Source organism: Zychaea mexicana (genome assembly GCF_025766255.1).
Source record: "Zychaea mexicana strain RSA 1403 chromosome Unknown BDB00scaffold_17, whole genome shotgun sequence".
In the NCBI taxonomy this organism is placed as follows: Eukaryota; Fungi; Mucoromycota; class Mucoromycetes; order Mucorales; family Lichtheimiaceae; genus Zychaea; species Zychaea mexicana.
Window position 1 is genome coordinate 474,677 of NW_026516680.1, and position 24,715 is coordinate 499,391.

At 44.1% G+C, this 24,715-nt stretch overlaps 7 protein-coding genes across 7 annotated transcripts; 4 read left to right on the top strand and 3 right to left on the bottom strand.

Annotated features, from left to right (window-relative positions):
• Positions 1-1,472: 1,472 nt before the first annotated feature.
• Positions 1,473-3,581, top strand: BDB00DRAFT_811498 (inosine-5'-monophosphate dehydrogenase). Its single transcript, XM_053122633.1, has 3 exons — positions 1,473-1,806; positions 1,924-2,110; positions 2,249-3,581. Exons 1-3 carry the CDS (start codon positions 1,534-1,536, stop codon positions 3,367-3,369), a joined length of 1,581 nt encoding a protein of 526 aa, XP_052982310.1. The 5' UTR covers positions 1,473-1,533; the 3' UTR covers positions 3,370-3,581.
• A 70-nt stretch (positions 3,582-3,651) lies between these two features.
• BDB00DRAFT_927094 (uncharacterized protein) lies at positions 3,652-7,821 on the top strand (the record flags this gene model as incomplete). Its single annotated transcript, XM_053128863.1, has 10 exons — positions 3,652-4,363; positions 4,453-5,144; positions 5,241-5,262; positions 5,356-5,410; positions 5,495-5,636; positions 5,732-6,388; positions 6,463-6,803; positions 6,896-7,090; positions 7,209-7,568; positions 7,639-7,821. Exons 1-10 carry the CDS (start codon positions 3,672-3,674, stop codon positions 7,819-7,821), a joined length of 3,339 nt encoding a protein of 1,112 aa, XP_052982311.1. The 5' UTR covers positions 3,652-3,671.
• Positions 7,822-8,324: 503 nt separating this feature from the next.
• Positions 8,325-11,196, top strand: BDB00DRAFT_811506 (uncharacterized protein). Its single transcript, XM_053122634.1, has 2 exons — positions 8,325-9,772; positions 9,867-11,196. Exons 1-2 carry the CDS (start codon positions 8,448-8,450, stop codon positions 11,113-11,115), a joined length of 2,574 nt encoding a protein of 857 aa, XP_052982312.1. The 5' UTR covers positions 8,325-8,447; the 3' UTR covers positions 11,116-11,196.
• Positions 11,197-11,577: 381 nt separating this feature from the next.
• Positions 11,578-12,108, bottom strand: BDB00DRAFT_785982 (uncharacterized protein; the record flags this gene model as incomplete). Its single annotated transcript, XM_053120573.1, has 1 exon — positions 11,578-12,108. One exon carries the CDS (start codon positions 12,106-12,108, stop codon positions 11,578-11,580), a length of 531 nt encoding a protein of 176 aa, XP_052982313.1.
• Positions 12,109-14,375: 2,267 nt separating this feature from the next.
• BDB00DRAFT_937316 (periplasmic binding protein-like I) lies at positions 14,376-19,207 on the bottom strand. The gene is made up of 11 exons (XM_053129249.1): positions 18,624-19,207; positions 18,101-18,369; positions 17,873-18,022; positions 17,235-17,787; positions 17,113-17,154; positions 16,839-17,039; positions 16,364-16,771; positions 16,127-16,247; positions 15,804-16,048; positions 15,174-15,723; positions 14,376-15,103 (listed from the first exon to the last, which is right to left on the bottom strand). The coding sequence occupies exons 1-11, from the start codon at positions 18,854-18,856 to the stop codon at positions 14,525-14,527; spliced, it is 3,351 nt and encodes a 1,116-aa protein (XP_052982314.1). The 5' UTR covers positions 18,857-19,207; the 3' UTR covers positions 14,376-14,524.
• A 2,083-nt stretch (positions 19,208-21,290) lies between these two features.
• Positions 21,291-21,548, top strand: BDB00DRAFT_759214 (uncharacterized protein; the record flags this gene model as incomplete). The annotated part of the gene is made up of 1 exon (XM_053119105.1): positions 21,291-21,548. A coding segment is annotated over one exon (258 nt), but the record flags the coding sequence as incomplete, so codon positions are not given.
• Positions 21,549-22,726: 1,178 nt separating this feature from the next.
• Positions 22,727-23,934, bottom strand: BDB00DRAFT_811518 (uncharacterized protein). The gene is made up of 2 exons (XM_053122635.1): positions 23,681-23,934; positions 22,727-23,607 (listed from the first exon to the last, which is right to left on the bottom strand). The coding sequence occupies exons 1-2, from the start codon at positions 23,732-23,734 to the stop codon at positions 23,224-23,226; spliced, it is 438 nt and encodes a 145-aa protein (XP_052982316.1). The 5' UTR covers positions 23,735-23,934; the 3' UTR covers positions 22,727-23,223.
• Between the last annotated feature and the right edge of the window lie 781 nt (positions 23,935-24,715).

The following is a 24,715-nucleotide window of genomic DNA, read 5'->3' on the forward strand; positions in this document are numbered from 1 at the left end:
GAAGCTGTAACGACCTCTATTGATGGAAGTATGACAAAGTCAAGCGATGATGCACATTTTACAGCTGCCGGGCACTTATTCAACGCTTGAATCCAAATATACAGAGATTTCTCGTTAATGTCTATCTGGGTAAAGCCCTTAAAAAGGTTGACGCTACGAAGGGCTGGAAGTTAACGAAATGTCGGGCAATCGTGGTAGTCGCGGTAGTTATCAGCATTACTTTTCGACGGTGCCTTAAAGGCCTACTGGATGATGTACATAAAACGATGCGTTTTTTGGCAACCTTCACTACAGCTTATATAAGTTACACTGTCTAAAATAAAATGCATTATTATACAAGTACAGGCAAATAGAACCTTTGGTGTACTGCCGCATATCGAAAAAAACGAAGGCTATCTATGATTGCAGTGAGTGATAGTGCCGTTCATTGCCAAACATTCGTTATTTTGCCTTGTAGTTTGGGGAATTGGGGTATATGGAATAAAAAGCCGGTGTGTATCTATTTGTTGCAGTGGATGTGTAAGACGGTGATTATAAAGCGCATCCGTACCTTTGTAATCGAAAAGAAGTGGGAACCTATTCGGCCATTTCAGTATATTATTGTCTGGAACTGTAGCAAGGGTCAATTTTATCGTTGTTATCATACCGTTATGAAAGGAACTTTGCCATCAAGTAGTATCGCAGTGTACCTCGTCCCCTTCTCCCGTAGTATTTGCCGAGCCCGGTTGCATACAAACAAATAAAACGCCATTTTTAATCATTTTAAGGTGTTCCCCGCTTTTCTTCTTTGTCAGGGAACGCGTTTATGCGTTTATAGAAGGTATCTGTGCATCTTTGAGCTTTGCACAAGTGTTAGCGAACGATGGATACTCTCAGTAGGTGACTAAGCAATTTGGATGACCATTTAAACATGTCGGCTGACTCCTTTACGATATCAAATGTGCTTTGCCTACCACGGTCTTCATTTTGGTAATTCGCTCCTCATTACTCCTCGAAACGCTAGTCCTTCAACAGTAACGGGAATTCTATAGGTAGTCCCGACAGAGTTTGGTGTTCTTGCTTTGAGCGGAGTGAAAGACAGATTACATGCTCTATCATATCATAAACTCGTTGTCCGGTATATGCACAAATATGGATAGAAATTCATGCATGGGTGGGGAGAACAAGATAAAACATGCAAACAGGGTCTATGTGCTGCAACCAGCGTGACTTATACCGTCTATAACCTGCAGGCAACAGTATTTTTGGGGGGGGGTGCGCCGAGTGAGTAGGTTGCACAAGTACAAGCCGCGCGTTATCGGTGATCTAAAAAAGAAAACTCTTTTTTTTCCGTTCCGCAGATCTTTCCGCAGGACATCGACCAATTAAAATTTTTTTCATTGGCCTTTATCCATAAGACCGGTCACATGCAGTCAAACCCCGCCGAAGGTATAAAAGAAGGTGCGAACCACGTCTCTGCTAAGAGGGGGGGCTTATAAGCCCCCTTTCCAAAACATACTTTTTTTTTATATTATCAATAAATATTCGTACATCATGTCCCAAACATACCTTGATCCTGCCCAGGCTCTTGCCGCTTTGGCTTCCTACAAAAGCCGTGATGGTCTTTCCGTTGAAGAGCTCCTTGATGAGCAATTGAGTGGAGGCTTGACTTACAATGACTTCTTGATCCTTCCTGGCTACATTGATTTCTCCGCCCACCTTGCGTCCTTGGAGTCCAAGATCACCAAGAAGATCACGTTGCGCACTCCCCTCATGTCGTCCCCCATGGACACTGTGACCGAGACTGACATGGCTATCTCCATGGCTGTAAGTGTGCTTCGAGTGCTGCTGCTTGAACGCGTGTGAAAAAAAAAGGAGGCAGACGCTTTGTTGTTTGGATGGAGCGAGTGACGAACCAGGTGCTCTTTTGTTTATTCTCTCTAGTTGCTTGGTGGCATTGGCATCATCCACAACAATTGCGCTGCTGAGGAACAGGCCGCCATGGTCCGCAAGGTCAAGAAGTTCGAGAATGGCTTCATTGTCGATCCCGTTGCCTTGTCTCCCAACCACACCGTTGCCGATGTCAAAGCCATCAAGGAAAAGTCTGGCTTCTGCGGTATTCCCATTACAGGTATAGCTTGCATATATTATTTTCTGCCTCCGGTCCGACGGTTAGCTGGCCTGTCCGTCCGTGCTGTGCTGTGCTGTGCTTTGCTGTGAAACCTAACTTCTTTTTCATCCTCCCCCCCCCCAATTAAAAATTTACCAGAGACTGGCAGTATGAACGCCAAGTTGGTCGGCATTGTGACCGCTCGTGATATCCAGTTCCACAACGACGAGTCCTCGCCTCTCAAGGAGATCATGACCACTGACCTTGTGGTCGCAAAGACCGGCGTGACTCTTGCTGAGGCCAACGAGATCCTGAAGACCTCCAAGAAGGGCAAGCTCCCCATTGTGGACGAACAAGGCCACTTGGTCTCGCTGTTGGCCCGTTCCGATTTGCTCAAGAACCAAGAATATCCCCTTGCCTCCAAGGCTCGTGATTCCAAGCAGCTCTTGTGTGGTGCTGCCGTTGGTACCCGTCCCGATGACAGAGACCGTCTCGCTCTTCTTGTCGATGCTGGTCTGGACGTTGTTGTTCTGGACTCGTCCCAGGGCAACTCCATCTTCCAACTCGATATGATCAAGTGGATCAAACAGACCTTCCCCAACCTCGAAGTCATTGCTGGCAACGTCGTCACCCGTGAGCAGGCTGCCAACTTGATCGCTGCTGGTGCCGACGGTCTCCGTATTGGTATGGGCTCTGGCTCCATCTGTATTACCCAGGAAGTCATGGCCTGCGGTCGTCCCCAGGCTACTGCTGTCCACCGCGTCTCTGAATTCGCCCGCCACTTCGGTGTCCCTACCATTGCTGACGGTGGTATTGGCAACGTTGGTCACATTGTCAAGGCTATTGCTTTGGGTGCTTCTGCTGTCATGATGGGTGGTATGTTGGCTGGTACTACCGAATCCCCTGGCGAATACTTTTATCACGAAGGCCAGCGCTTGAAGCGCTACCGTGGTATGGGCTCCATTGATGCCATGAGCAACAAATCTGCCGGCAAGGATGGCAATGCTGCCACCAAGCGTTACTTTTCCGAGGGCGACACCGTCAAGGTCGCTCAGGGTGTCGTTGGAAACGTCGTTGATAAGGGCTCTGTTCGCAAGTTCATTCCTTACTTGATCACTGGTTTGCAGCACTCGCTTCAGGACATTGGCTGCCGCAGCATTGCCGATTTCTCGCAGGCTGTCTATGACGGTGTTGTTCGCTTCGAGAAGCGTACTGCTTCTGCTCAGTTGGAGGGTGGCGTCCATGGCTTGCACAGCTACGAGAAGAAACTCTTCCAGTAAATCCCTCTTTGATGATGTACATAACATACATACATACAAGCAAAAGCATTTCTTTTCCTCATTCACCACAACGCACTCCTCAATTATCCATTATTTCGCACTTACTTCATCAATCACATCAAGCACACGCACTATCTTGAAAAAGCATACATTATTCTATTATTATTCTCATCCAAAATAAAGAAAATCATCGATGATAGCATACCATACCCATTATCTCATATTCGGACTAGATTAGTTTTAATTTTTTAATGCGCTGCGTACGCGTACAGTTTTATCAAGCACTTCCTTCCTTTGACGTTATGCCTGCACCCGACGCTCCGCCGACCTATGAGTTGCAGCAGCAACCAGAACAACCACAATCACAATCCTCACAGCAACAACAGCCTCAGAAACTACGTGGCTACACGCCAGCTGCTGTCCTTAACTACATTATAAATAATCTGCGGATCGATGACCATGCTCCTTGTAATCATTCGCTTATATCCTTCCAAGAGCCGGCACAAACCGATGACGACAGCAGTAACAACAATAGTAACGATCAAATCGAAAAAGAGAACCTACCACCGCCATCGGCAATAACCGAGCAGCCAGGAGAAAAGATACCACAGTTTCTTTGTTTAAACTGCCATGCCGTTATTACAATCGAGCCAAATGCGGTCGAATTACGCGACACTTGCTTGGCTGAAGGCTATTCGACGCATCACTTTCACGAAAACAGTGCCACGCAGTTCGAATGTTGTGGATGCCATTACGGAGTGGAGTTCTCGATCCAAGCACCACCCATTCCACTTGCAGTGCTGCACAGTTTGACGGACGAACGCTCAATATTTCGCACCAGCGTGGAAGCAGCTCGCGGTGACCGTTCGCCAACGGTGATTGATGCGCTAATTTTGTTACAGACCTATGTATGCGGTTTGCTCAAAGGCAGCCGCAGGGACATTAATGCAAACAACGCACACTTTCGAACGCGCATCGGTGTAGATCAAGCCAGGTAAGATAACGGGAGAAAGTAATGGTTTGTTTTTATGGGGTGCACAGGTGCATAGATTGGGCTATATTATCTAAACTGCACTCTCTTAGTCAATCGGTTTTAGCAGCTATTGGTTTTACATATGATGAGCAGTCGCTTCATTTCAAGTCGCCAACCGATGGTAGTCCAGCACTAGAGCGACAGCGGTTATTGCTATGCTATGGTCAGCTCTTGGCCATGTGCTACGAATTACGCCAAGAAGTGCCAGCCACTGCCGGGACTGACCAATATTATGACGCTGTAAACTCTGTTCAACATGCCGATCTGGAAGCACGCACTGCATTAGGCGCCAACAACTTTTTGGAACCCGGCGTACCATCAAATACCAATCCAAAAGTAGTCGCTTCATATGGGGCTCTAGGCACAGTGCCAGGTGCACAGGATGATCTAGTGATATGGCTGTACCGCAAGATGGTGGAGGAGCAGCCAAACCAGGTTGGCTTTGCAATGGATGCGTTGGTGGCGGTTGCTGAATCTCGAAGCAGTGAGACTTTGTTGACGGAAGTGGCTATAGAGCGAAGTCAGGGACGTTTGGGTGAAAACGAGGTCAAGGATGCGTATACCTATTTCGGTTATAATGATGATCCGAAAAATGCAGACGATCGATTGCTTGCTGGATTGTATGACGTCAAGGTGTCGGACGAACCAAACGATCAAGCGACACATCGGATGAAGCTGGGTATCATTGCCGAAGCCCGGAATAGCGAGGTGCTGCATGATCTTTTGCGCGGTCCAAACTCAGGTAAAAGGAGCCCCAAGCTCACTACATATTCAGATGATAAGCGAAGGCTTAGTGTTGACAACTTATTTCTTGTTTTTCATATTTGACAATTGTCAGGGAAGCTGCAATTAGGCGACACGTGAGTACCGGAAATGGGAGAAAGGAAAAGAAGAAGCGAATGGAACGCTATGGGTTAACAAGATATATTGACATGCGAAAAACTTCATTATAGACCTGTTGGACTAAACAATATCGGAAATACGTGCTACCTCAATAGCTTGCTTCAGGTAAAAATAAAGAAGAGGATAGAGAAGAAGTGTAAAAGGCAATTCATATACTGCATAAGCTGGTTGTCATTGACAAAACTCAAGTATTATTTCACTCTGACGCCGTTTCGCAGGGCAATCCTTCATGTAGACGACTACGTGGAAAATGAAGATGACCCAGAATGGTCACCGAAAAAGATCGGTGGTATAGAAGTTGATCAAAAGGAAGTGTACCGGGCAAAAAAATGTAAGAGACAATTATAAATATTACGCTTCATCACTGGGGTAGATTGTATCAACAAAGTAGGACAGGATTGCTTACATGAACTTTCGTTTATAAAGTCGTGTTTCTGTTGAAGGATCTATTTACAAATCTTGAAAATGCTTCGCAACGTGCTATCTCGCCCGAGTACGACCTCGCGTATATGGCACTTTTGAACGGTCGGTCCGTTGAAAATGATGCGCCTGCCGATACAAAAGGAGAATCATCGTCTGGCTCTTCTAAAAAGGAGCCCGAGCAAGGCAAAGCGGCTGAATTACAAGTAGAAAAGCAGGATGAGTCAGAGTCTCAACAACAATCTGCGGATCTGGATACGGAAATGACAGAAGCTCAAGTACCAGGAACTCAGGAGCAAAAGCAGCAGCAGCCAGAAGAAGTGGAAAAGGAAGAACTATCTCCGACTACACCGGCTCCAGTATCGAAAACCGCAGACACTCCTGGCAGCTCCGAGCCTTTGCCTCAGGTTCCAGACAATGACAACATCAATGAAGCTGTTAAAGAAGAAATCGAAACAGCACCGCAACCACAGCCGGACGAGCTACCACCCGCTTATGAGGACGTAATCATGGAAGACGAGCGGCCTAGCATTCCAGATAAGAAGCATCTACTGGACAAGCCGTTACCAAAACCACTTCCAGGTACGCCACCTGCTCTTCCGCCACGCGATCCACGACCTAGCGCTGCAAACATCATGTTTGGCAAACAACAGGATGTTACTGGTAAGAAATCTTCCCTCGTTCCTCAAAAAAAAAAAAGGTTACACAAATCTCATTCTTTCTTATCCGGTAATAAGAATGCATGGGCAACGTCATGTATCTAGTCGAGGCAGCACTCAAGCCATTAGAAAAGAAAGAAAATGGGGAGCAAATACGAGACATCGTGCGAGATCTATTCTATGGCAAGGCACGACAAATCCTGACATACGAGGACACTGAGACATCGAAGCAAGTGCGTAAAGTGCAAGAGGAAGACTTTAGTCATGTCATTGTGGATGCTGCCGAAGGCAAGGACTTGTATGATGGTCTGGACGAGTACTTTTTCGCGGATCGGGTAGAGGATTTCCATGCCGGTCGAGGAGCCATGCGTGAAGTCACTGTTAGTACGTTCCCACCAATACTCCAGATCCAGGTTCAGGTAAGATAAATGGCAAAGGAAAAATGGGTTGAAACAGTACTTTTCCGATTTATTATTTGGTTCTTGATTAATAAATTTCTCTATTGAAATAGCGAGTTCAATTCGATCGGACAACTGTCAACGTTTACAAATCCAATGCTTTTGTGAAGTTCGACAAGATGCTTTATCTCGACCGATACTGCGAATATAACTTTGAGCAACTCGCCGTTCGTCGTACACAAGTAACTGGATGGCGTAAGGAACTTGAATCCAACCAAAGCGTCATTCACAAACTTACTGACACCAAGGTAAAATATAAATTCTGATTAAACTACCTATATGGACGGGATGATGCAGTTGTATCCTTAATATAGTTGGCATTAACACTATTAGGATCAATTATGAATTATTTTCTCTAAAACTCAGACATATCCGATGCCTATACCTGAACTGCTGGAAGCAGCATCATCTATCTTGGAAGAGCATATAAAAGACAGCGATGATGCAGCAACAAATGAAGAGGACGTTGCCAAGTACAAGCAAGCGTTGGAGCTTTTGCGACAAAACGAAAGGGAGATTCGAGAAAAGATCCACATTAGTCAAGCCAATATACAAGAATTGCAGCAAAAGATCCATGGTCAATACGATGATTTGAAACAAGTTGCTTATCGCTTGCACGCAGTGTTTATTCACCAAGGTCAAGCAAACTATGGTCATTACTGGATTTATATCTACAACCACCAAAAAGAACAATGGTGGAAGTACAATGATTCAAGAGTTACCAAGGTAATCATGGAGTCCTCTTTTTGGTAGCGGGTGTGTGGCATAGTAACTAACGTGGTATTATTATATATAGGTTGAAGAATCCGAGATTTTACAAAACACTACAGGATCGACTGCCAACCCTTACTTTCTGGTATATATCAAGGACTCTGACGCAGATGAGCTTGTACAGACGTCGGTCCCCAACAGTGATGAGAACAGCGGTGCTGAACAACAAGGAGAGGAACAACAGCAGCCAATGGAAGAGGTGTCATAGCGAGACAAGTTTCGTGTGTAAGAACGAAAGAAAAAGAGACTGTAAATAGTACTACTACACGCCAAAATACAGTATAGCGAGATTCATATCCTTGAAACTATTCATTCTGTCTGTACAAATCGGACAGTAATCGGAGAAGAGGTGTGGATAGGAGATTGCCCGGGGTACTGCCAAGCACTTTTGATGGTTGATGATGGTGGCACGAACTACGTATTTAAGTTCAGTTAGGTACTTTTATGCAACCAAGGAAATGAACCAAAACGTCGATGAGACTGCACTGTCGATCTTTACAGTTGCTGGTGCGCATTTTAATCTATGAGTAACAGTCTCTCGCGTAAATGGTCACAACAGCAAGCCAAGGAACCGAGCTGCTTTTTCGACGCTGCTAAGAAGCGGTTAATAAAACGGGAGTTGCTGGGATAAAAGGGTAATAGGCAACATCATCGGCAGGAAGCTTGTGCAGAGTAATTTTAGCCGAACCAGCACAGCAGTAATATTATTATTAGGTCAGCTGGTGGTGGTAGTGGTCGCATTGTTATTGTGCAAGTTGCTTGGCGTATTGTCCCTCTTCTTTGTCATAAACCACTTTTCATTTGTCCCCTTTTCTCTTTAACTTTCTTGTCAAAATGGACTTGACACCAACCGAACTCCACTACTTTAAGCGCGAGCTTATTAGGCTAGAGCTACTCCGAGAACTCGACCAGCTTCGACGTAACCCAGAGATTACAACCCTGCTCGCTCGAAATGTTGACCCAGCCAAGGATACGTACCCATTCCTGCGATACATTGCACAAGAATTTGTTATCGAGTTTCCGTTATTGAAGCGTGGCGACAAGCCTGAATTCTGGGAGAAATGTCAACTGTTCCTGGACGAGTTTTCCAAAGTCAAGCTCGACACGTACTCGCCACGGCGGACGGGGGCTTCGCAACGACGCGTACTCATGTACAAGGCCGAAAAGCTGTTAACAGTGGCCATGTGTGCGACCGTGAAAACGAATCAAGGACAAGACCAGCCGTTAGATGTACGCGACAAGGAGCAGAGCAAGAAACAAAACAAGGATGAAGAAGAGAATCTGGCCGAGTCGCTGGATAAGAACATGACGCTGTTGGAGAACGAGGACCACTATTTGGAATGGATGGGATTCAATGGCCTGCAAATTGATGTGGTCACTGTGCGTGAAGTGAGCGAGAAACGGACCCTGCGCGAGAAATTACACGCAGAATTTGTCCTTTCTACGACGATTGCTGGGGAAGGGGACAAGCAGTATTTCGTTACTCGACGACACGGTGATTTCCGCCAGCTGCAGCAAGACCTCAAATCCGAGTTCCCGTTGGAAAGCGTCCCTAACGTACCGAAAAAGGCGAGCGACCCGTCGTATGAACGTGCTGGTACGGGTGAAGACGGTGAAGACGACGGACAAGAGGATAAGAGCAGTAGCGCTAGTGGCAGCAGTGGCAACAAGAAAAAGGCAGAAAAGACGGGGTCCTCGTCGTCCCTTCTGGGATCATCCCTGTCGTCTCATTTCCATCGTCGCCGTTCACACTCGAACGCAGGATCCGACAAAGACAATAACAACGGTCAGCTCTACCGCGAAAAAGATCGACTGCTGCTCCGATCATTCCTGCACAGAGTCGCCACGGACTCGGAGCTGGCTAAAAGCGAGACCTTCCGCAAGTTCCTAACTCGAGATCCAATCACGCTGACGCCAGAACAAATGGCTGATGCTGAACGACGCCACCAGGTTGACCTAGCGCGTGCTGCTGAAGAGGCGAGGTTTAAGGAAGAAGTGGATCGCAAGATGAGCGAGCTCAATGACCTGTTGGATATGCTCAAAAAGCAGATCATGCAGCCCGGTGGATTGAAGGAGGTGTTTCAGATTATCAAAACAACCGCGCGTATCGAGGATCTTCCGGAGCCTATGCGCAAAGCTTTTGAATGGGGTCGTATCAAGTAAGTGCATCGAGCCTTCTTCTTTTCTTTTAACTAGTATAAGTTTGGAATATTCAAGTAGAGGAAGCACACTAACAAAGCAATACTGTCATAGCTTTGCATTTGTGCTTCATACACAGTTCGTCTCTTCGGACAGGGCGGCAGAGAATATTGCCAACTTGAAACGCACGCATATGTTGATGCCCTATCGTGCCGTAGCACAAATATTGAAATTGTCCAACCCGTTTACTATGGTCAAGGGCGTACTGGACCTTTTCCTTGCCCAACCATTGGGCCGCCGTAGTCTGCTCCAGCGTATCATCGTCTCGACAATGCAGGACGGCGACAAGGAAGCACAGCAGGATATCAGCGACCTCGAGGCTGCGATCAACGATCCTATTCTCATTGGCAAGGTCAAGAATGCTGTGGCCACATCGATGCCCGAAGAAGAGCAAACACAGCGCGTATACAACCGACGTGCTGATCCGACCGAGGAAACGCTCGCCATGCTTAGGAACCCTGATATTGAGCCATCGCTAACACCGAAGCAGATTTTGAACCTGCAATCCTCGTCAGAACTAGTGAACCAGGTACATCGTCTCTGGACCCTTTATGCACGCCAACGTGAGCACAAGCTGTTGGGCGACCTCATGTTCCAAGGCACGACGGGTGAACTGTTGCGCGAGATCTTTGCCATGTTCTATACACCGTTGGCCCAAGTCTACCGCTCTGCCAACATTGGCGATTCGCTGCAGCATTTGTCAGCCTTTATTGACGATTTGGTGGGCGTTATCAACTCGGTGAATGTGCTTGACGCACGAAACACGGCACAGCCATTTGTGCAGCTGGTACAGCGTCACGAGCAGCAGTTCTATACGTTTGTGCATAATGTCCATGCCAACGATACATCGCACCTGTTTGACGAACTGCTTTCCTATGTCGACAACATGTTCAGTCTGATTGCAAACGGATTGCCGAATCGTATAGATCTAGACAAGGCCGCGGCCGAGGCACAGGCGGACACGCAGTTGTTGCGCAAGGATGCGGATGCACTGTGCGAGTACCATTGGAAGCGAAAGGAGCAACACATGAAGCGGACACGGCAGAAGCTCATGATGGAGCAAGACGACTTTGACAGTAGCGACGAGGCAAAGGCATTGGACTTTTTGCCCAACAGCGCAGAAATGCTGCGTATCATTGATGACCTGGCCGAGTTCGATCCTGAAGAACACGATGCAGAGGATAGCGACGAGGCACTGGAGCACGAGATGCTGATTGCGCCTCCGGAGCTGCAGGCGCTTCCCAAGGTGGTTCCAGTGTTCGTGCGTCATGTTGCTCAAGTGATGCCGTCCAAGAATGCGTGATGAAAAAATAGAGAACTATTAAAGTTTTGCTCGATCTGCTGTTCATATGATCAAATGATGCTGTGACAATAAAAAAGTATGAGTTGATTTTATTGCAATATTGTCAAAAAGAGCATGCTGTTCCAAAAAAGAAAAGCATAAAGATATAGTAGTGCTAGTACTGGTGCTAGTGCTAGTACTGCCCCCCCCCCTCGTTGTTATTGTTGTTGTTTTTTCTTGCCACATTTTTGCTGTTAGGTTGAGGCACTCGTTATGGTGTGGAGTATGGACAATTTATACATAGAAGCTTTTACAAGAAAGAGTGGGAATGGGTTTGTTGGCTGGATGTTTTGGTGCTGTTGGCGCTGGTATCAGAGTACGAAAGAATGAAATGAGGGATAACGCATACTAGAACAAAAAAGAAGGAAAAGGAAAAAAGAGGAGGTATGGCTGCTGCTGTTGTTGTTGTTGTTGTTGTGCTTTCTACTTCTTCCGAGCACACTCGATATGCTTTTGGACAATCGACTCGGCGATCTGCTGGACGCTTGCATTACGACTTTTTGGAGTCGAGCAAGGTGTTCGCCAGCGAGGAACACCAGGGGCGGATTTCGACCGTTTTCGGCGGTTGGCACTCCGTTGAAGGTGGGCAGCACGCATGGCGCTGGTCTTTGACCATTCGAATTGGTAAGCTTCGTACATTGACTGATCGAGTTCGATCGCGTCCAACAGCACCTCGAGGGACAGACGTTGTTTTTGTTCGGTCTGGCTTGGCAAGCGAGCAGGCATGGATGTGGTTCGAATATGGTTCTTGTTATTGCTATTGCTGCTACTAAACGGTGTTGCTGTTGCCGAGGTTGGTGTAGGCGTTGGTGGTGGTGATTGTTCAATTGTTTTACAAAATGCATGAAACGAGGGTAACACATGCTGCTGCTGCTTGTGTTGCTGTTGCGGCTGTGCAACATCCTGGACCATCGCCGCGGTGTTCAATTGAAGTTTAGTCTTGGGCATCCACATTTTGGGTTTATGTTATTACACGCACAAAAGAAGAGATGAAGAGATGAGGGAGAAATGCAAAGGATGAGAGAAGGATGAGAGAGAAAAGGTAAAGAAGAGGAAGAGAGGGACTTGATCATCTTGTCCTCGCTTTATATTACTACGGTTACTCCTGAATTCCAGTCCATTTTGATATCGACCAGCCTTTTTGTGTTGCGCATCTCAAATCCCCATTCTAGTTTTGTGGGTGTCTGGAGAAAAGCAAAAAAGAAATGCAAGGTGTGTACCGTGGTGGGATTAGTGTATCCACATGTACTGACTGTACTGCACTCATAGCCAGCTATTGCTGTATTATGTAGACGGAAACCGGGGAATGCTGATCTGTTTTGGCTCGTCGTCGTCATTTGTGACCTTGTGCTCTTCTTCGTTAACTCTATAGAGAGGATCATGAAGGTGATGCTGAGTTTTCCAAGCCAGTCTTTCGGATGTGAAATAAGAAAAAAAAGTGCCCTTTCTCGTCTGGCCTTAATCCTTAATCATTTTGCTACGGTTCAAACAAAAACATGAGTAACTAGTAGTCGTGTGCTTTCCAATCTAATGCTACGGTGCCGCTGTGCCCTGTGTGTGGCACGTGCGCGCGGCACTTTGCCAAAATTCAGCCAACCAAAAGCATCACAATTGAGTTGTGCCCTTTTAACGATCCCGTTCATTTCCACCCCCGTTCTTGACAATAGGATCCGACAAGTGTGGCACTTTTTACGCGTCTAATCGTTGAGACCAAAAAATACACATGCCCTAGGTAGTAGCAGCAGCGGCAGCAGCAGCAGTAGCAGTGGTAAAACACACTAGCAAATTATACGTAATTGTTTATATCTCTTGATGATGCTGTTGTAGAAGAGCTTTTCTTATGCAGTCAATATGCACACAGTCAATTGCGCATACACAGATAAACATAAGAGCTTTCTTGATCTTTCCTACTTGGATGCTGCTGTTTTTATTTTTATAATGAACTAACAAGAACATTACCAGGTAAACTTGCCAGCCAATAAGATTATCGTAATATCTGTTCTTACATGATGCTGAAAAGAGTAGTACTCCACCATCGTACGATTTACGATATCATGGAACGCGTCATTATCAGTAATGATGTGATCGTGAGATTGTGCAACAGTAGCTGCATTCCATTTTCTGGGTATGGGATGTCGGACCAAGTTGGCTATTGCGCGGATCACATCCCAGACCAACCCGCTAACAAAAAACATTTGCTCCTTTTTTCAGGAGCTGCACGGCTACAACAACATTCCAATGGACTGTTGGTTTTTTATCTTAATTTTGCAGAGTGCATACTCTTTAACGAATTCATACAACAAAACTCAGCAGTTCTTTTTTGATCTTTCGCTCTCTCTCTCTCTCTCTCTCTCTCGCTCGCTCGCTCTTAGCATGCGTATCTGCTAGCTTGTATAGTGTAACTCCCTCCTTTTTCCCAAAATGCTTAAGCTGGCACTGTCACTCCTTCTTTAAATGTGTGCACTTTGGATGTGTGCTACAGTACTGACAATAATGTGCATGCGGGGGCGCGTGTGTGTATGGAAAAGAAAGGTAAGGAAGAATAACATCATCATGACAGAATGACACCGCACCCAACAGTTTGCATACTGTAGTAACAACGCGTAGCATCTTTAAACTTTGTTACCGGGTATATGTAGAAATTATCACATCAGCCAACAAGCACGATGCCCTGTATCCCAGCTTTCTTATGTCGCTTCTCTCCTCTGCCTCAACCTGCCCCCCTTTTTACCTTTTTCGCTGTGATCATCCTAATATCATTATAAGACCCTTTCAATATAATCGATGTATATTACGCACAGCTACAATTATGCTGCTGCATCATGCTCCTTTTGAGAAACTAATCTAATATAATATAAAATATGATCAACCAGCATCAACACTCTGTATCCCTCCCTCCGCCCCCCGACCCAATCCATCCACCATGCTGCGTTGTATCTGCAATGATTGATTAATAATATATAATAATGATGACGATGCGCACCTGCATTATCATCGCATTCCTAGCATATCATACTGTACATTTGCAAAGCCCTTTTTTAGGGTGATGGTATTCTTCTACGCATAAAAGTATACATCGTTTGCGGGGGTGAAAACAAACCCTGCGTGGAATCTCATTTGTTGCTGTTTCCGTATGATGTGTGTATAATAACAATATATATAATGAAGTAATAATAATGATATACGAAATGCACAACAATTAAAAATATGACAGCGTTGATAGTTAATGAAATCAAAATTTTCTGTGGGCAGTGCAAATATTTGTCTTAATGATGCCGGGGTCTACAATGTGCTGCTTGTGTTGTCTTGAAGAAATAAAATGTACATACAAAAAGATAAGTGTGAGAGCGAACGAACCAGCTAGCTAGAACTAATAACGGAAGGGATTATGTTGACTACCACTGTGGCTTCGATTGTTCTCAGATGCCCCATGTCCTTGTCGATAACTATCCACAGCTGCCCAGGATAATTCACTTGTTTCTTCATCGTAATTGTCATTCTCATTGGCGTTTTTCTTATTTGATTTCTTGCTTCCTGCTTGACCATCTTCACTATCGTTGTCGTCATCATAGCCCAATCCGCGACCGCGGGTGCTACCCTGATAATGACCTGAATTGTCTCTACTAGTCAAAAAACTCGTCATCGTTGTCGTTTCCGTAGCAGTTGTATGGTTCTGATGTACACCATTACCACCACCAGCAAATGGACCAATTACTTGCTGCGCTGGCGGGAGATCGGATCCGGTGTTAAAGTAGGCTTGTTGGCATTGTTGCAGCTTGCTGTAGACATTGAACCGCTCGTACCAAATATCCAGATCTTCGTGACGTGCTACTTGCATAAGGACATCCGTCTGCCCAGTGCCATGTACCTTGAGGATGTACCCTCCATCCATAGATGAAACAATTGATGCCTCCACGTAATGGAAAACAAGGCCTTTGTGTGATTTTTCCTATGTAGTTTAGATAAGTGTCGACTGTTAAGTAACTATCAGTTGTTCAATCCATTGTATTCATACTCACCGAAACAAAGGAGAAGTATCCGATTCGTGGAAACAGAACAATATGCTTCATGTCCCATGCACCGAGATGGGCAAAGTATCGATAGACGACTTGAACGGCCATTCGACATTCATATGCCTCGGCATCGATACTTGAGCCTGTCGTGAGTTGGTGTCGCTGATGAACACGTTGACGTGCGCTTTGAGACGATGATGATGACAAGCCATTATTGTAAACAAACGGACCAGACGTGTTGTTGATCATTCGGTTGATACTGACTATTTCTCCTGCAGGCGTAAATGATCTGCCCTGGTTTGATTGGAGCTGCTGCTGCTGTTGCTGCTGATTGCCCCACCGTAACTGGCTGGCATTGGAAAGTCGTCCCAATGATTTACGCGCATGAGGATTGTCTTTGATATAAATAGTATGCAGCTTGGGTAGGTAGAGCACTAAAAGTGATACAGTGCTACCCCATACTATCATGGCTGCTGAGAGATAATGTCGCGTAAAGTAGTCAGCAGTGGCTGTCCGAAACACAGTGAAACCAATAAAAGTGGAGAAAAAGATGTTGCTAAGAAAATGTATGACATTTTAGACTCTTTTGAATAGGGATCGTGTTTGGTACAGCTAAAACGTAGATATACAACTTACTATACGGCGAGATTGATGTATTTGACTTCGCTATATTTGGGTGCTCGCCCAGGTACACCGCGCGTTCTCAAGGCGAGAATGACTGCCACGGCAAGGAACAAAGCAGCGATTAGGCTGATAAGGGCAACAAAAACCTGATGTTGGCTACCATAATCGCATCGCGTATAATACGTGTTAGTTGACACGGGAGTGTTGATTGTTTGAATGCTCGAGGACGTAGTTGGCAGCCAGATGAGTAGCCCGATCTTTGTATTACAGAGGCAACCGAAAAAATAAATAAGTATATGTATAATGGAAAATGCAAGAGATGAAGTCCCACTTACCACTGGCGCAAGCAGAGCGCCACTACAAATCTGAAGGAAGCGTCGATCCGACAATAATGGACCGGAAATGTAGATATTATTATGCACTTGGTAGATATGATATAATTTGATGCTGAGGCAGCTATAACAACCATCAAGGGTTTGAATGGATATATCGATTAATACTACGATGTTGCAGTGCATGTAAAAGTAGGCAAACAAACAAATAAGCGTCTTGAGCTTTTGATTCCCACTTACCAAAGCACGAGATCGAAACCTAGGTGAAATGAGATAGGGATTATAAAGCAATCGGACCGAGCACGATCGGCTGAAAAGAAAAACACAGATATATACAGCAGGAGAAATCCCGTCAATTCGAGAATACTTGATTTGAGCGTGGAGATATTTGTTTGATGACGTTTGTACGTGATCACTGAGCAGGCAGAAACGAGGGCTACGAATACACCGAATGATGCAAACGAAATAATTATAAGTGAGATGGCAGTATGATAGCCTGGATTGATCGACTCTTTTCCAGGCATTCCCGTTGGTGTCATAGCTCCCCCATTGAAATAGAGAGGTGGCGAGGTTAGATTCAATTCGCCTGCAAAAATTGTTCCAATTTGGACATCTTCGCCGTGCTGTATATTGAAAACACGGAAATTCCTAGTAGGTTATATCTTCTTTTAGCTGGAAGCATTCTTTTTTTAATGTATCAACTACTTTTGCCTACCCTGTGGTTCGATCGCCATCCTGGTTGTAGACAATGGGACCTTCAGGACCTTGGTAACCAGTGTTGAATGCAGTTGGCACAAGCGTCTCTCCTAGATCACCGCTGGTTAAATTGTGAAGTGCAGCCGTATTGTTTTGTGACGTATGGAGGAGTGATTGCGTGAAACCTCTTGCCATCGTCATCATGCATGAATATGCCATCCTACATATTCCATTGTGAGAAACAAGTGATGGCCAAGAAACCCCTCTTTATCTTAATTTAGACATGGAATTACCCGACATGCGGACTGACTTGAGGTATTCCTGCAAATGGATACCTATAAGTATCATCGTTAGCGAACTTCCAAAAGGTAATGCATAGCTGAGAGCCCCCCAAATAAACAAGTGTTGTACGCACAAAGTTGGGTCTAAATGAGACCATTTTTCCAAAAAGTCGTCGAAAGGCTGATATCCACTCAAATCTTTGCTTGATCGAAACGAAAATATGCCACCTGAAAAGGCTGTTTGATACGAGATAGATTGTGTATCACTTGTTGTCCATGCAAGATAGTCCAGTGGCGTGACCCAGCTTTGCGCCGTTTGGTTGCTATCGAGCGTCTCTTGTGACACATCCTGCATGCCGACATGGTTCGCCTCATTCAATTGTTCGCCTTGGCTTCGACGAACGAGTATCGCATTAAAGCTGGCAATGCTCTCTTGCAAGTCCTGGACAGGTGCGAGGACAATCCACACGTGATTCTCATCCATGTATCCCCGATGCGCTGCAACAGCAAGTGCTGTCAGCTGTGCATCACCTTGTGCAGCAATAAGAACAATGCGTACGCCTGTCGATAGAAATGCGTCGATGTCCTTGGCCACTTGACTAATGGATGCAGTGTCGTCGTAAAACGACTGATACGACTGCATATGCACACCTTGATTCTTGGCCTTCATGATTGTATACTGTGACACTAGATACGCATAAGTTGTAATTTTCAGTGTGCTGGATTTGCTTCAATGATATAGTGGCCCCGCGTGAGAAGGTGTGTCACTTACATTGTTTTCCAAACTCGTCATTTGAGTAAAGCATACCCACACTTGGCCACCCCCGACTAGTGACAAACGAAAGCGCTGCATCAGCAAACAAAAAAGGTGTCTGCACCGTACGGAAGAAGTGACCATACTGCGATCGATCGGCAAGCGATGCTTTTTTGTTGTTGTTGTAGAATTGCAATTATTAATATACTCTTGATTTTTGGCGTTGTCTCATCCTTACTGATTTACCTGCAACGGCTGTATATGAACACTGAGGGATCTGCAGGGTGCTAGTGATAAGTGCTGACAAGGAAGTCCAGGACGATGAAATATCACCAATGACGCCAATGACGCCTTCTTGAACAAGCGATACGGCAGCAACCACAGCTTGGGTGATGGCACCCTGGCCTTCAACATCTTTTGGAAACGAGTCTTTCTCGACAAGTGTAATGTAAGCCCCCGGAATCAATTCCTGCACGTTGATTTCTGCAGCAGCCATGCGGATCGCTGAAGTGCCGCTATTTTTGGAATGTTACGCAACACCGGGTTAATCAATTTTCCTTCTAATAAGCTGCTCCCTCCTCTTTCTCCTTTGTTCGGCGTCTCTCTCTCTCTCTTTCTCTTCCCTTCTTTAGGAGGACCCTAAGCCATTATTGCGTATTACAGACACACGTACTAGATTTCTCACACCCTCAATCTCTCAGCACTCTTTTCATATGCTTGTATATATGTGAGCCTGTAGCTTTCTGTAATTTTTTTTTTGCTATTGTACCTGAGTGTTAATTCCCTGGTGTAATTATCGTTCTTTTGATGAAAAGGCAACAAAATGCCAATCTTGAGCTCGACGCGTTGTTTTTGTTTGAATCGTGGTGAAACATAGGTGGATCCATTGTAGCGAGTGACACTGAATTCATAACTGTTGACTTGATCTTGAAAGTATGAAACACTGCCAAAGTTGGTGACATCGGTGTCTGCGTCATCGACAGCTTGATGATGATCCATCATGGAGTGCAAGATGGGTAGCAAATAACCCCTTTCTTTATTTCGCCCTTTACTTTCTCACTGTCTCTCTTCCTTTGTCTCTCCAAACAAGCACGCAAACAGACATACATACACTCTCTCACAGAGAGTGAAAAATCTCCCCCCCTTTTTTTATTAATACCTTTGTGCGTGCGTTATAACGCACTATGCTTAGCGTCATGTATGACTATGCTTTACTACGCACATACAGCCCTTGTGATCCTCGGCCGGTCAAATGTGAGCGCGAGAGAGAGAGAGAGACAATCGTGCATATCGCCCGTGTATGTATGACCGGAATGAGGTTTCAAGGTACACACACTATGACAATAAATAACCTATCTTTTAAGTTTGCAAAAAGGAACAAAGTATAATGTATATTAGCCGATAGAGCTCCTTGTTCATTTTCCCCCTGAGCATCTTCTTGGCAACGGTAGTGCATTTATATTAAGGTATACATACATGCATCTTGCTCATGCGGCTCATTATTCCATTTAGCAGTAAGGTAAGATTTTTGACAAAAAGGATGATACCCGCAATCCGTTAGAGAGTGAGCTTTGCGACTCAGAGAATTATATAAGTCTGCAGCGTGTAGCTCATTACTTGGTAACCCACCGTGATTACGACTAATTATTATACCTGTGTCTATATCATGAACCATATAAACGTAATTACATTTGTCTGCATGAAGATATTCAGTGAAGTACTACTACGACTTAGTGCATACGTAGAACATTACTACATCAATCAGTTGTAGTTACATAAATCGGCTTGCTTTGACTCTTTTCCTGTTACTTTATTTCCTGAACTTCTACCGTATCATAGTGAAATGCTTCAATGTCTCGATATATGCTTAGGAGTGATGATCTTTGATAATAACAACGAAACTACATATTTATATATTTTAACAAGCGAGAAATGTGAGTAATTGTACATAGTATTCACACAAAGTCTCAGCTCATGTTGAATCGTATACTGTAACTTGACATTCAACTGCTATGTCGTGTGCTTTTTCCTGCCGTTAGCAGGTGCTCAGCACGCTGTGTAAACGACAAATTGAACGTACTTTCCTCTAGTCTACTCATACTTGGTAATTTTGTCGAGAACTCATCGTTAGTGGGCGGTGGAGACTTTTATTTGCTGATAACACGGTAATTGATCGGCTGTATCAAAGAAAATAGTATTTAGTTATGTTTCTCTCTCTTTTATGTATGAATAGATGTTCATGTTTTTTCTCTCACAGAGTGGAGGTCACTTTTTTGTAAGTTACAAGTAAGCGAAGTCGTAAGTTAAGATTACTTGACTACTCGATGCCAAGAACTTCTAGCAGTTCACTTGTCAGATAAGAAAATATTGCTTAACAAACTTACAGCCATCTCACAAATTTGGAGGGCTCTGTCTTTGAGACAAAGTTGCTGTCGTGAATATGTTTACATAATCCGTTTATTTCTGGTCCATACAGTATGTTTTGGATGTAAGGATGTCGACAATCCCAGTCTATATATCTTTTAAATGCACATACAAGCACTTTAAGGGTCCATGTGATGACCACATCATGTACAATTGCTTTTTCTAGAGCAAGCAAATTCTTATAATATACGAGACTTTCAACTTTTCTCGCTTGTGCTGATTCATGCTTATTGTGCAGAAAGAATGAAGTAGAAATAAGGTATTCTATAGATAACAGTAAGTTAACGAATTAAGTTGACCCAGCGGCCTCAATCCACATAACTTTCTGTTGGAAGCTGTCCATAACACTTGAATCTCATTAGTCGAGACACGAGCTAGGAATACAACAATCACAGGCAAATACTGAGGCGGCCTTTTCAGATATTATAATGAACACAGTTCCAACTGCAAATAATGACCTATAGCGAGCAAATAAAGCCATGATCATTTTCTGCTATGTAGCAATAATATTACAAGAGGTTTCCAATATATATATATCAAAGTGAGTAGCTGTTTTTTTGTGTTGGATTACGGGATATCATACGTATATATCACGAAAGACGAACAAAAGAGCGGCAAAGAGTAGCATAGACAACCGTACGACGCACCGGAATACTATCTGATCAGAACTCAACTTAATATCGACGATTATTAATAAAGCCTCAAAAGAAAGGAGGCTCATTCAGGTCTATGGTGCATACTGTCTAGTCCCGTTAAGAAAATTCAACTTCGATCAGTTTTTTCTTGAAGCCTACTGTGTCTTCAACATGTCTTTTTTTTTTCAATAAACAGCGCGTCAGATGCGTTAGAAAGGGCGTTCCGAATAGATTCAACGCGAGAGATCATAAAAAGGTGTGGAGATATGGCTGAGGGCCTCAGATTTCGAACATGGAAAATAGCAGTGTGTAACCGTTTCATAGTTTAGCAGTTATCACAAAAGGTAGTTTTCTGTTGTTTGCATGAGCGTACAGAGCACATTTGCAAGTTCTACCCACGATACCACTTTGAAACGAACTGGATAGAGCATTATTTTGAAGGCGCAAAAGCTATTGCACGTCGAGAATATGATCATAGCTTTGCTTCATTACGTAGTAATCTACCAGGTTTCTTGGATTCCAATTCTATCGACCAGTTGTCGAAAAAGATGGAACCGTTTCGCAGCCAACTCCCATCAAGATCCACCGGTTCTACAAGCGCTGTTAGAATTATATTGAAGCCTACAGCCAAATGAAAGATCGAAGGCAAGCCCGTGAATGTGTTAGCAGTTTACTAGTCGTAGTGACAGATCCCACCGCCGAGTTGGAGTTGTTGCGTAATTGTATCCTAAACCATCTTCTAACCATGCAATATTGCTAACTATGCTGCTTTGTGAGAATGTTTCCGGAATATATAACCGCGGGATTAAATGATTTCAAATTTCGAACAAAATTAGGGTTTAACGGGACTAGACAGTATGCACCATACGATGAAACTTATCAATGTCGGATGTCAAGAAGTATCAACAACCAAGCGAGTAAACCATTAAATAATTAATTAGAAAATATCGAGCAAAGTATAAAAAAGAGAATAGCCAAGTCTATCCAAGATCAGGTACAATACTATAAACACGAAAATAAACATCATATGTATCAAAATTGAAATCCACTATAAAAAAGAGGAGCTAGGAAAGAGGAGCCATTACATGCAACAAGTTGATTATATCTGAATGGCTGCGGTGACAACCAAGAGTAAGCGATCTCAAGCGACACTCTAGAATACTCGTTGCTGCTGTTCATAGTCATTGATTTCCACTACTAAGAGAGCATGTACGTATTCTCGAATAATATTAAAGTTTGGACATTTTAATACAACGGAACGGTACAAACATTAACCCCGTTCCGCGGCTAATGCTTTGGGTACAGTATTTTTCTTTTGTTCGCATCTCTGTGTTGATTCTTACTTTATTGCGTGGTAGGAAGCAAAGAGCGACTTCATCTTACAATGATGATCTAGGTCCCTTGCTCGAACTTCGTTGCTGGAGTAGAAATGAAAACACTCAAATAACGATTCCGCGAGTTATCGCTAACTGTTCCCGTATATCATATATCAATAACAATTGAAGGAAGTATTTGAGCTGAGGTGTTGCTTGCTTTCTATGGGTCGCTATTATGTTTACAATTGGAATTAAAGTTGATTGTGACGATAGATTATGCACATCATCGTAAGTTTCCTTTTTTTCGGTAGCCATCCATAAAGTAAAAAGAGAGGCGATGTCCAATCATAGTAGCTCGTGACGCTCGTGTTTCCCCTTTTTTCTTCGCGCCATCTGTAATGTTTGTCACACAAAAATATGGGGAAGCGATGCGATAAGATCAACGGCGCATCAAGCATATAAGAAATCCATAACACTGGGAGCGTTTCCATGACGACATTTAGAAAACGCAACAATCAATGACCAGTAATGTTATTCGGTAAAGAACATTTACCGAAACACACGGCGAAATTAATTATGGAAAGGTCGAAAATAAATCGTTTTTGTCTGATTTACAACCAAAAAATAAATAATTTGTGTTCTTCAATAGAATGAAAGCCTACTACATAAAACAAAGAAAAAAAAACAACGAAAACGGGAGGTATTTACAACAGAGAGAGTGAAAGAGGTATATGCATATTAGAATAAATGGTTTGGCAGTAATTTTGGATTGGGTGCTGATAATGGATTTTTCCAAGTGGGATTGACAAACTTTTTTTGTGGAAAAAGAAAACGGAATGAAAGCATAATGGATGGTAAAAATACGATACGTCAGAGTGTCAAGAGAAAAGAAGACAATAAGGGGGGTGGGTAAATTTTGCTCGTGGAATAAGGCCAGTTCGTGCGTGTATATGAGTGCGGGAGAGGAAGATAGAGGCGTGCCTAGATGCCTTGTTCATCGATGATGAAAGATCATGCTGGTAACGATATTGCTGTTATTTGTGGCAACTTGCTGTGTTGCCAGATGATGGTGGTGTGGATTTAGGTTTTTCTGATTCGGATCGTGCATCGTCCGACTTAAATCTAACTTGGGAGGCTGTGGTAGTTCAGTTGTCGTTGCGGATCGCAGCGATGATGCACACGAGGAAGTGCTTGCGGTAGTAGCTGTCAAGGTTGGAGACAGCGAAGGCGAGGATGTCGATGAAATACACGATGGTCGTTTGTTTGATGACGGATAAGGACGTGGAAAATCAACGAATTCTTCGTAATTGTATCCGAGTAGTGGATGGTTGCGTAACGCATCGGCGCGTAGACATTGTTCGCTGCAATAGAGGGAGTCCTGAATGGACAGCAAATAAATTAGCCCGCTGTCATGCTGAATAGATCGGACTAAGAGAGTTTTGATAGCTTACAGAGAATGCGCTAATGGCATTATCACAGTACGTGCACCAGTTAAGATCGGCCATGATTTATGATGATTTGGAAAGATGAAGTAGTATAAAAGAGGTGTATTGTCAAGGAAATGGTAATGGATTCAGAGTAGACGAGAAGAAGAGGGAAAGAAATTGCCAGCAAGTTGGAAAAGAGAGAGAGAGAGAGCGAGAAAGAAAGAGAGGTAAGAGGCTTTTAAAGAAAAAAGAGAGTAAGTGAGAAGAAGAAGGAGAAGGGGGTCTCAGGGCCACCGGGTCAAATTCCCTTTTATGCAACTACATAAACGCATATCATCTCTCTCACACACACTTGCACTTGCAAACTTGCACACACTCCAGCTCACACATCCTAACGTCACGGGCAAAAAAGTGCTTTTTTTTACGCGGGTACCTGCAATATGCCCTCACGCAGACCAATCACATGAACCTCAACAAAACCGCAGATTTGTGGGTGGGAACACTTTTCTGATTGGTAACTTGGCCTACGGGGCTCGAAAAAAAACCAAATTTGGCCAGTGCTGCCATTTTATCATAACTCGCTTTTGCTGGATCTGGTGGGAAAGATTGCGTGGGTTAGGTAGGTACGCGTATGATGTATGCGCATGTAACAAAGAGTGCTGCTGATAATGGGCTTGTCGTTGAGGATATCGCCAGTTATACCACTGTCTGGTCAGTGTCATATTGTAGAAAATCTTGTTACGCGCCATAATATATATCCATGCACAATGCATAATGACAATGTGATGCAGGAAAGCGCGGCAAAAAAAAAGGGAACATTACATGTGTTGTTTCCGCCAATATCCACATATACAGCACACATACACACACACATTCTGCCCCTGTTCTCCCTTTAATATTGATTCGAACATTTCCAAGCGGATAAGCAAAAAAAAAATTTTGGTGCTAAAAAAGAACCCTATCAAGGCAGTCGCTTTTCCATCAAATTCTTTTCCCGTTTATGATAGTGTGTGTTTATTCATGGATTTTATGTGTGGGGGTGGAAAAAAGATGCGGCGG

Excerpts from the sequence above, each read along its gene's own strand:
- BDB00DRAFT_811498 (XM_053122633.1), top strand. The coding sequence starts at position 1,534 with ATGTCCCAAACATACCTTGATCCTGCCCAGGCTCTTGCCGCTTTGGCT. Across the intron at positions 1,807-1,923 it reads ACATGGCTATCTCCATGGCT|TTGCTTGGTGGCATTGGCAT; the intron begins GTAAGTGTGCTT and ends TATTCTCTCTAG. Across the intron at positions 2,111-2,248 it reads CTGCGGTATTCCCATTACAG|AGACTGGCAGTATGAACGCC; the intron begins GTATAGCTTGCA and ends AAAATTTACCAG.
- BDB00DRAFT_811506 (XM_053122634.1), top strand. The coding sequence starts at position 8,448 with ATGGACTTGACACCAACCGAACTCCACTACTTTAAGCGCGAGCTTATT. Across the intron at positions 9,773-9,866 it reads TTTGAATGGGGTCGTATCAA|CTTTGCATTTGTGCTTCATA; the intron begins GTAAGTGCATCG and ends ATACTGTCATAG.
- BDB00DRAFT_937316 (XM_053129249.1), bottom strand. The coding sequence starts at position 18,856 with ATGATGGATCATCATCAAGCTGTCGATGACGCAGACACCGATGTCACC. Across the intron at positions 17,040-17,112 it reads CAAGTCAGTCCGCATGTCGG|GATGGCATATTCATGCATGA; the intron begins GTAATTCCATGT and ends TGGAATATGTAG. Across the intron at positions 16,248-16,363 it reads GGTTTCGATCTCGTGCTTTG|CTGCCTCAGCATCAAATTAT; the intron begins GTAAGTGGGAAT and ends TGGTTGTTATAG.
- BDB00DRAFT_811518 (XM_053122635.1), bottom strand. The coding sequence starts at position 23,734 with ATGGCCGATCTTAACTGGTGCACGTACTGTGATAATGCCATTAGCGCA. Across the intron at positions 23,608-23,680 it reads ATGCCATTAGCGCATTCTCT|GACTCCCTCTATTGCAGCGA; the intron begins GTAAGCTATCAA and ends CTGTCCATTCAG.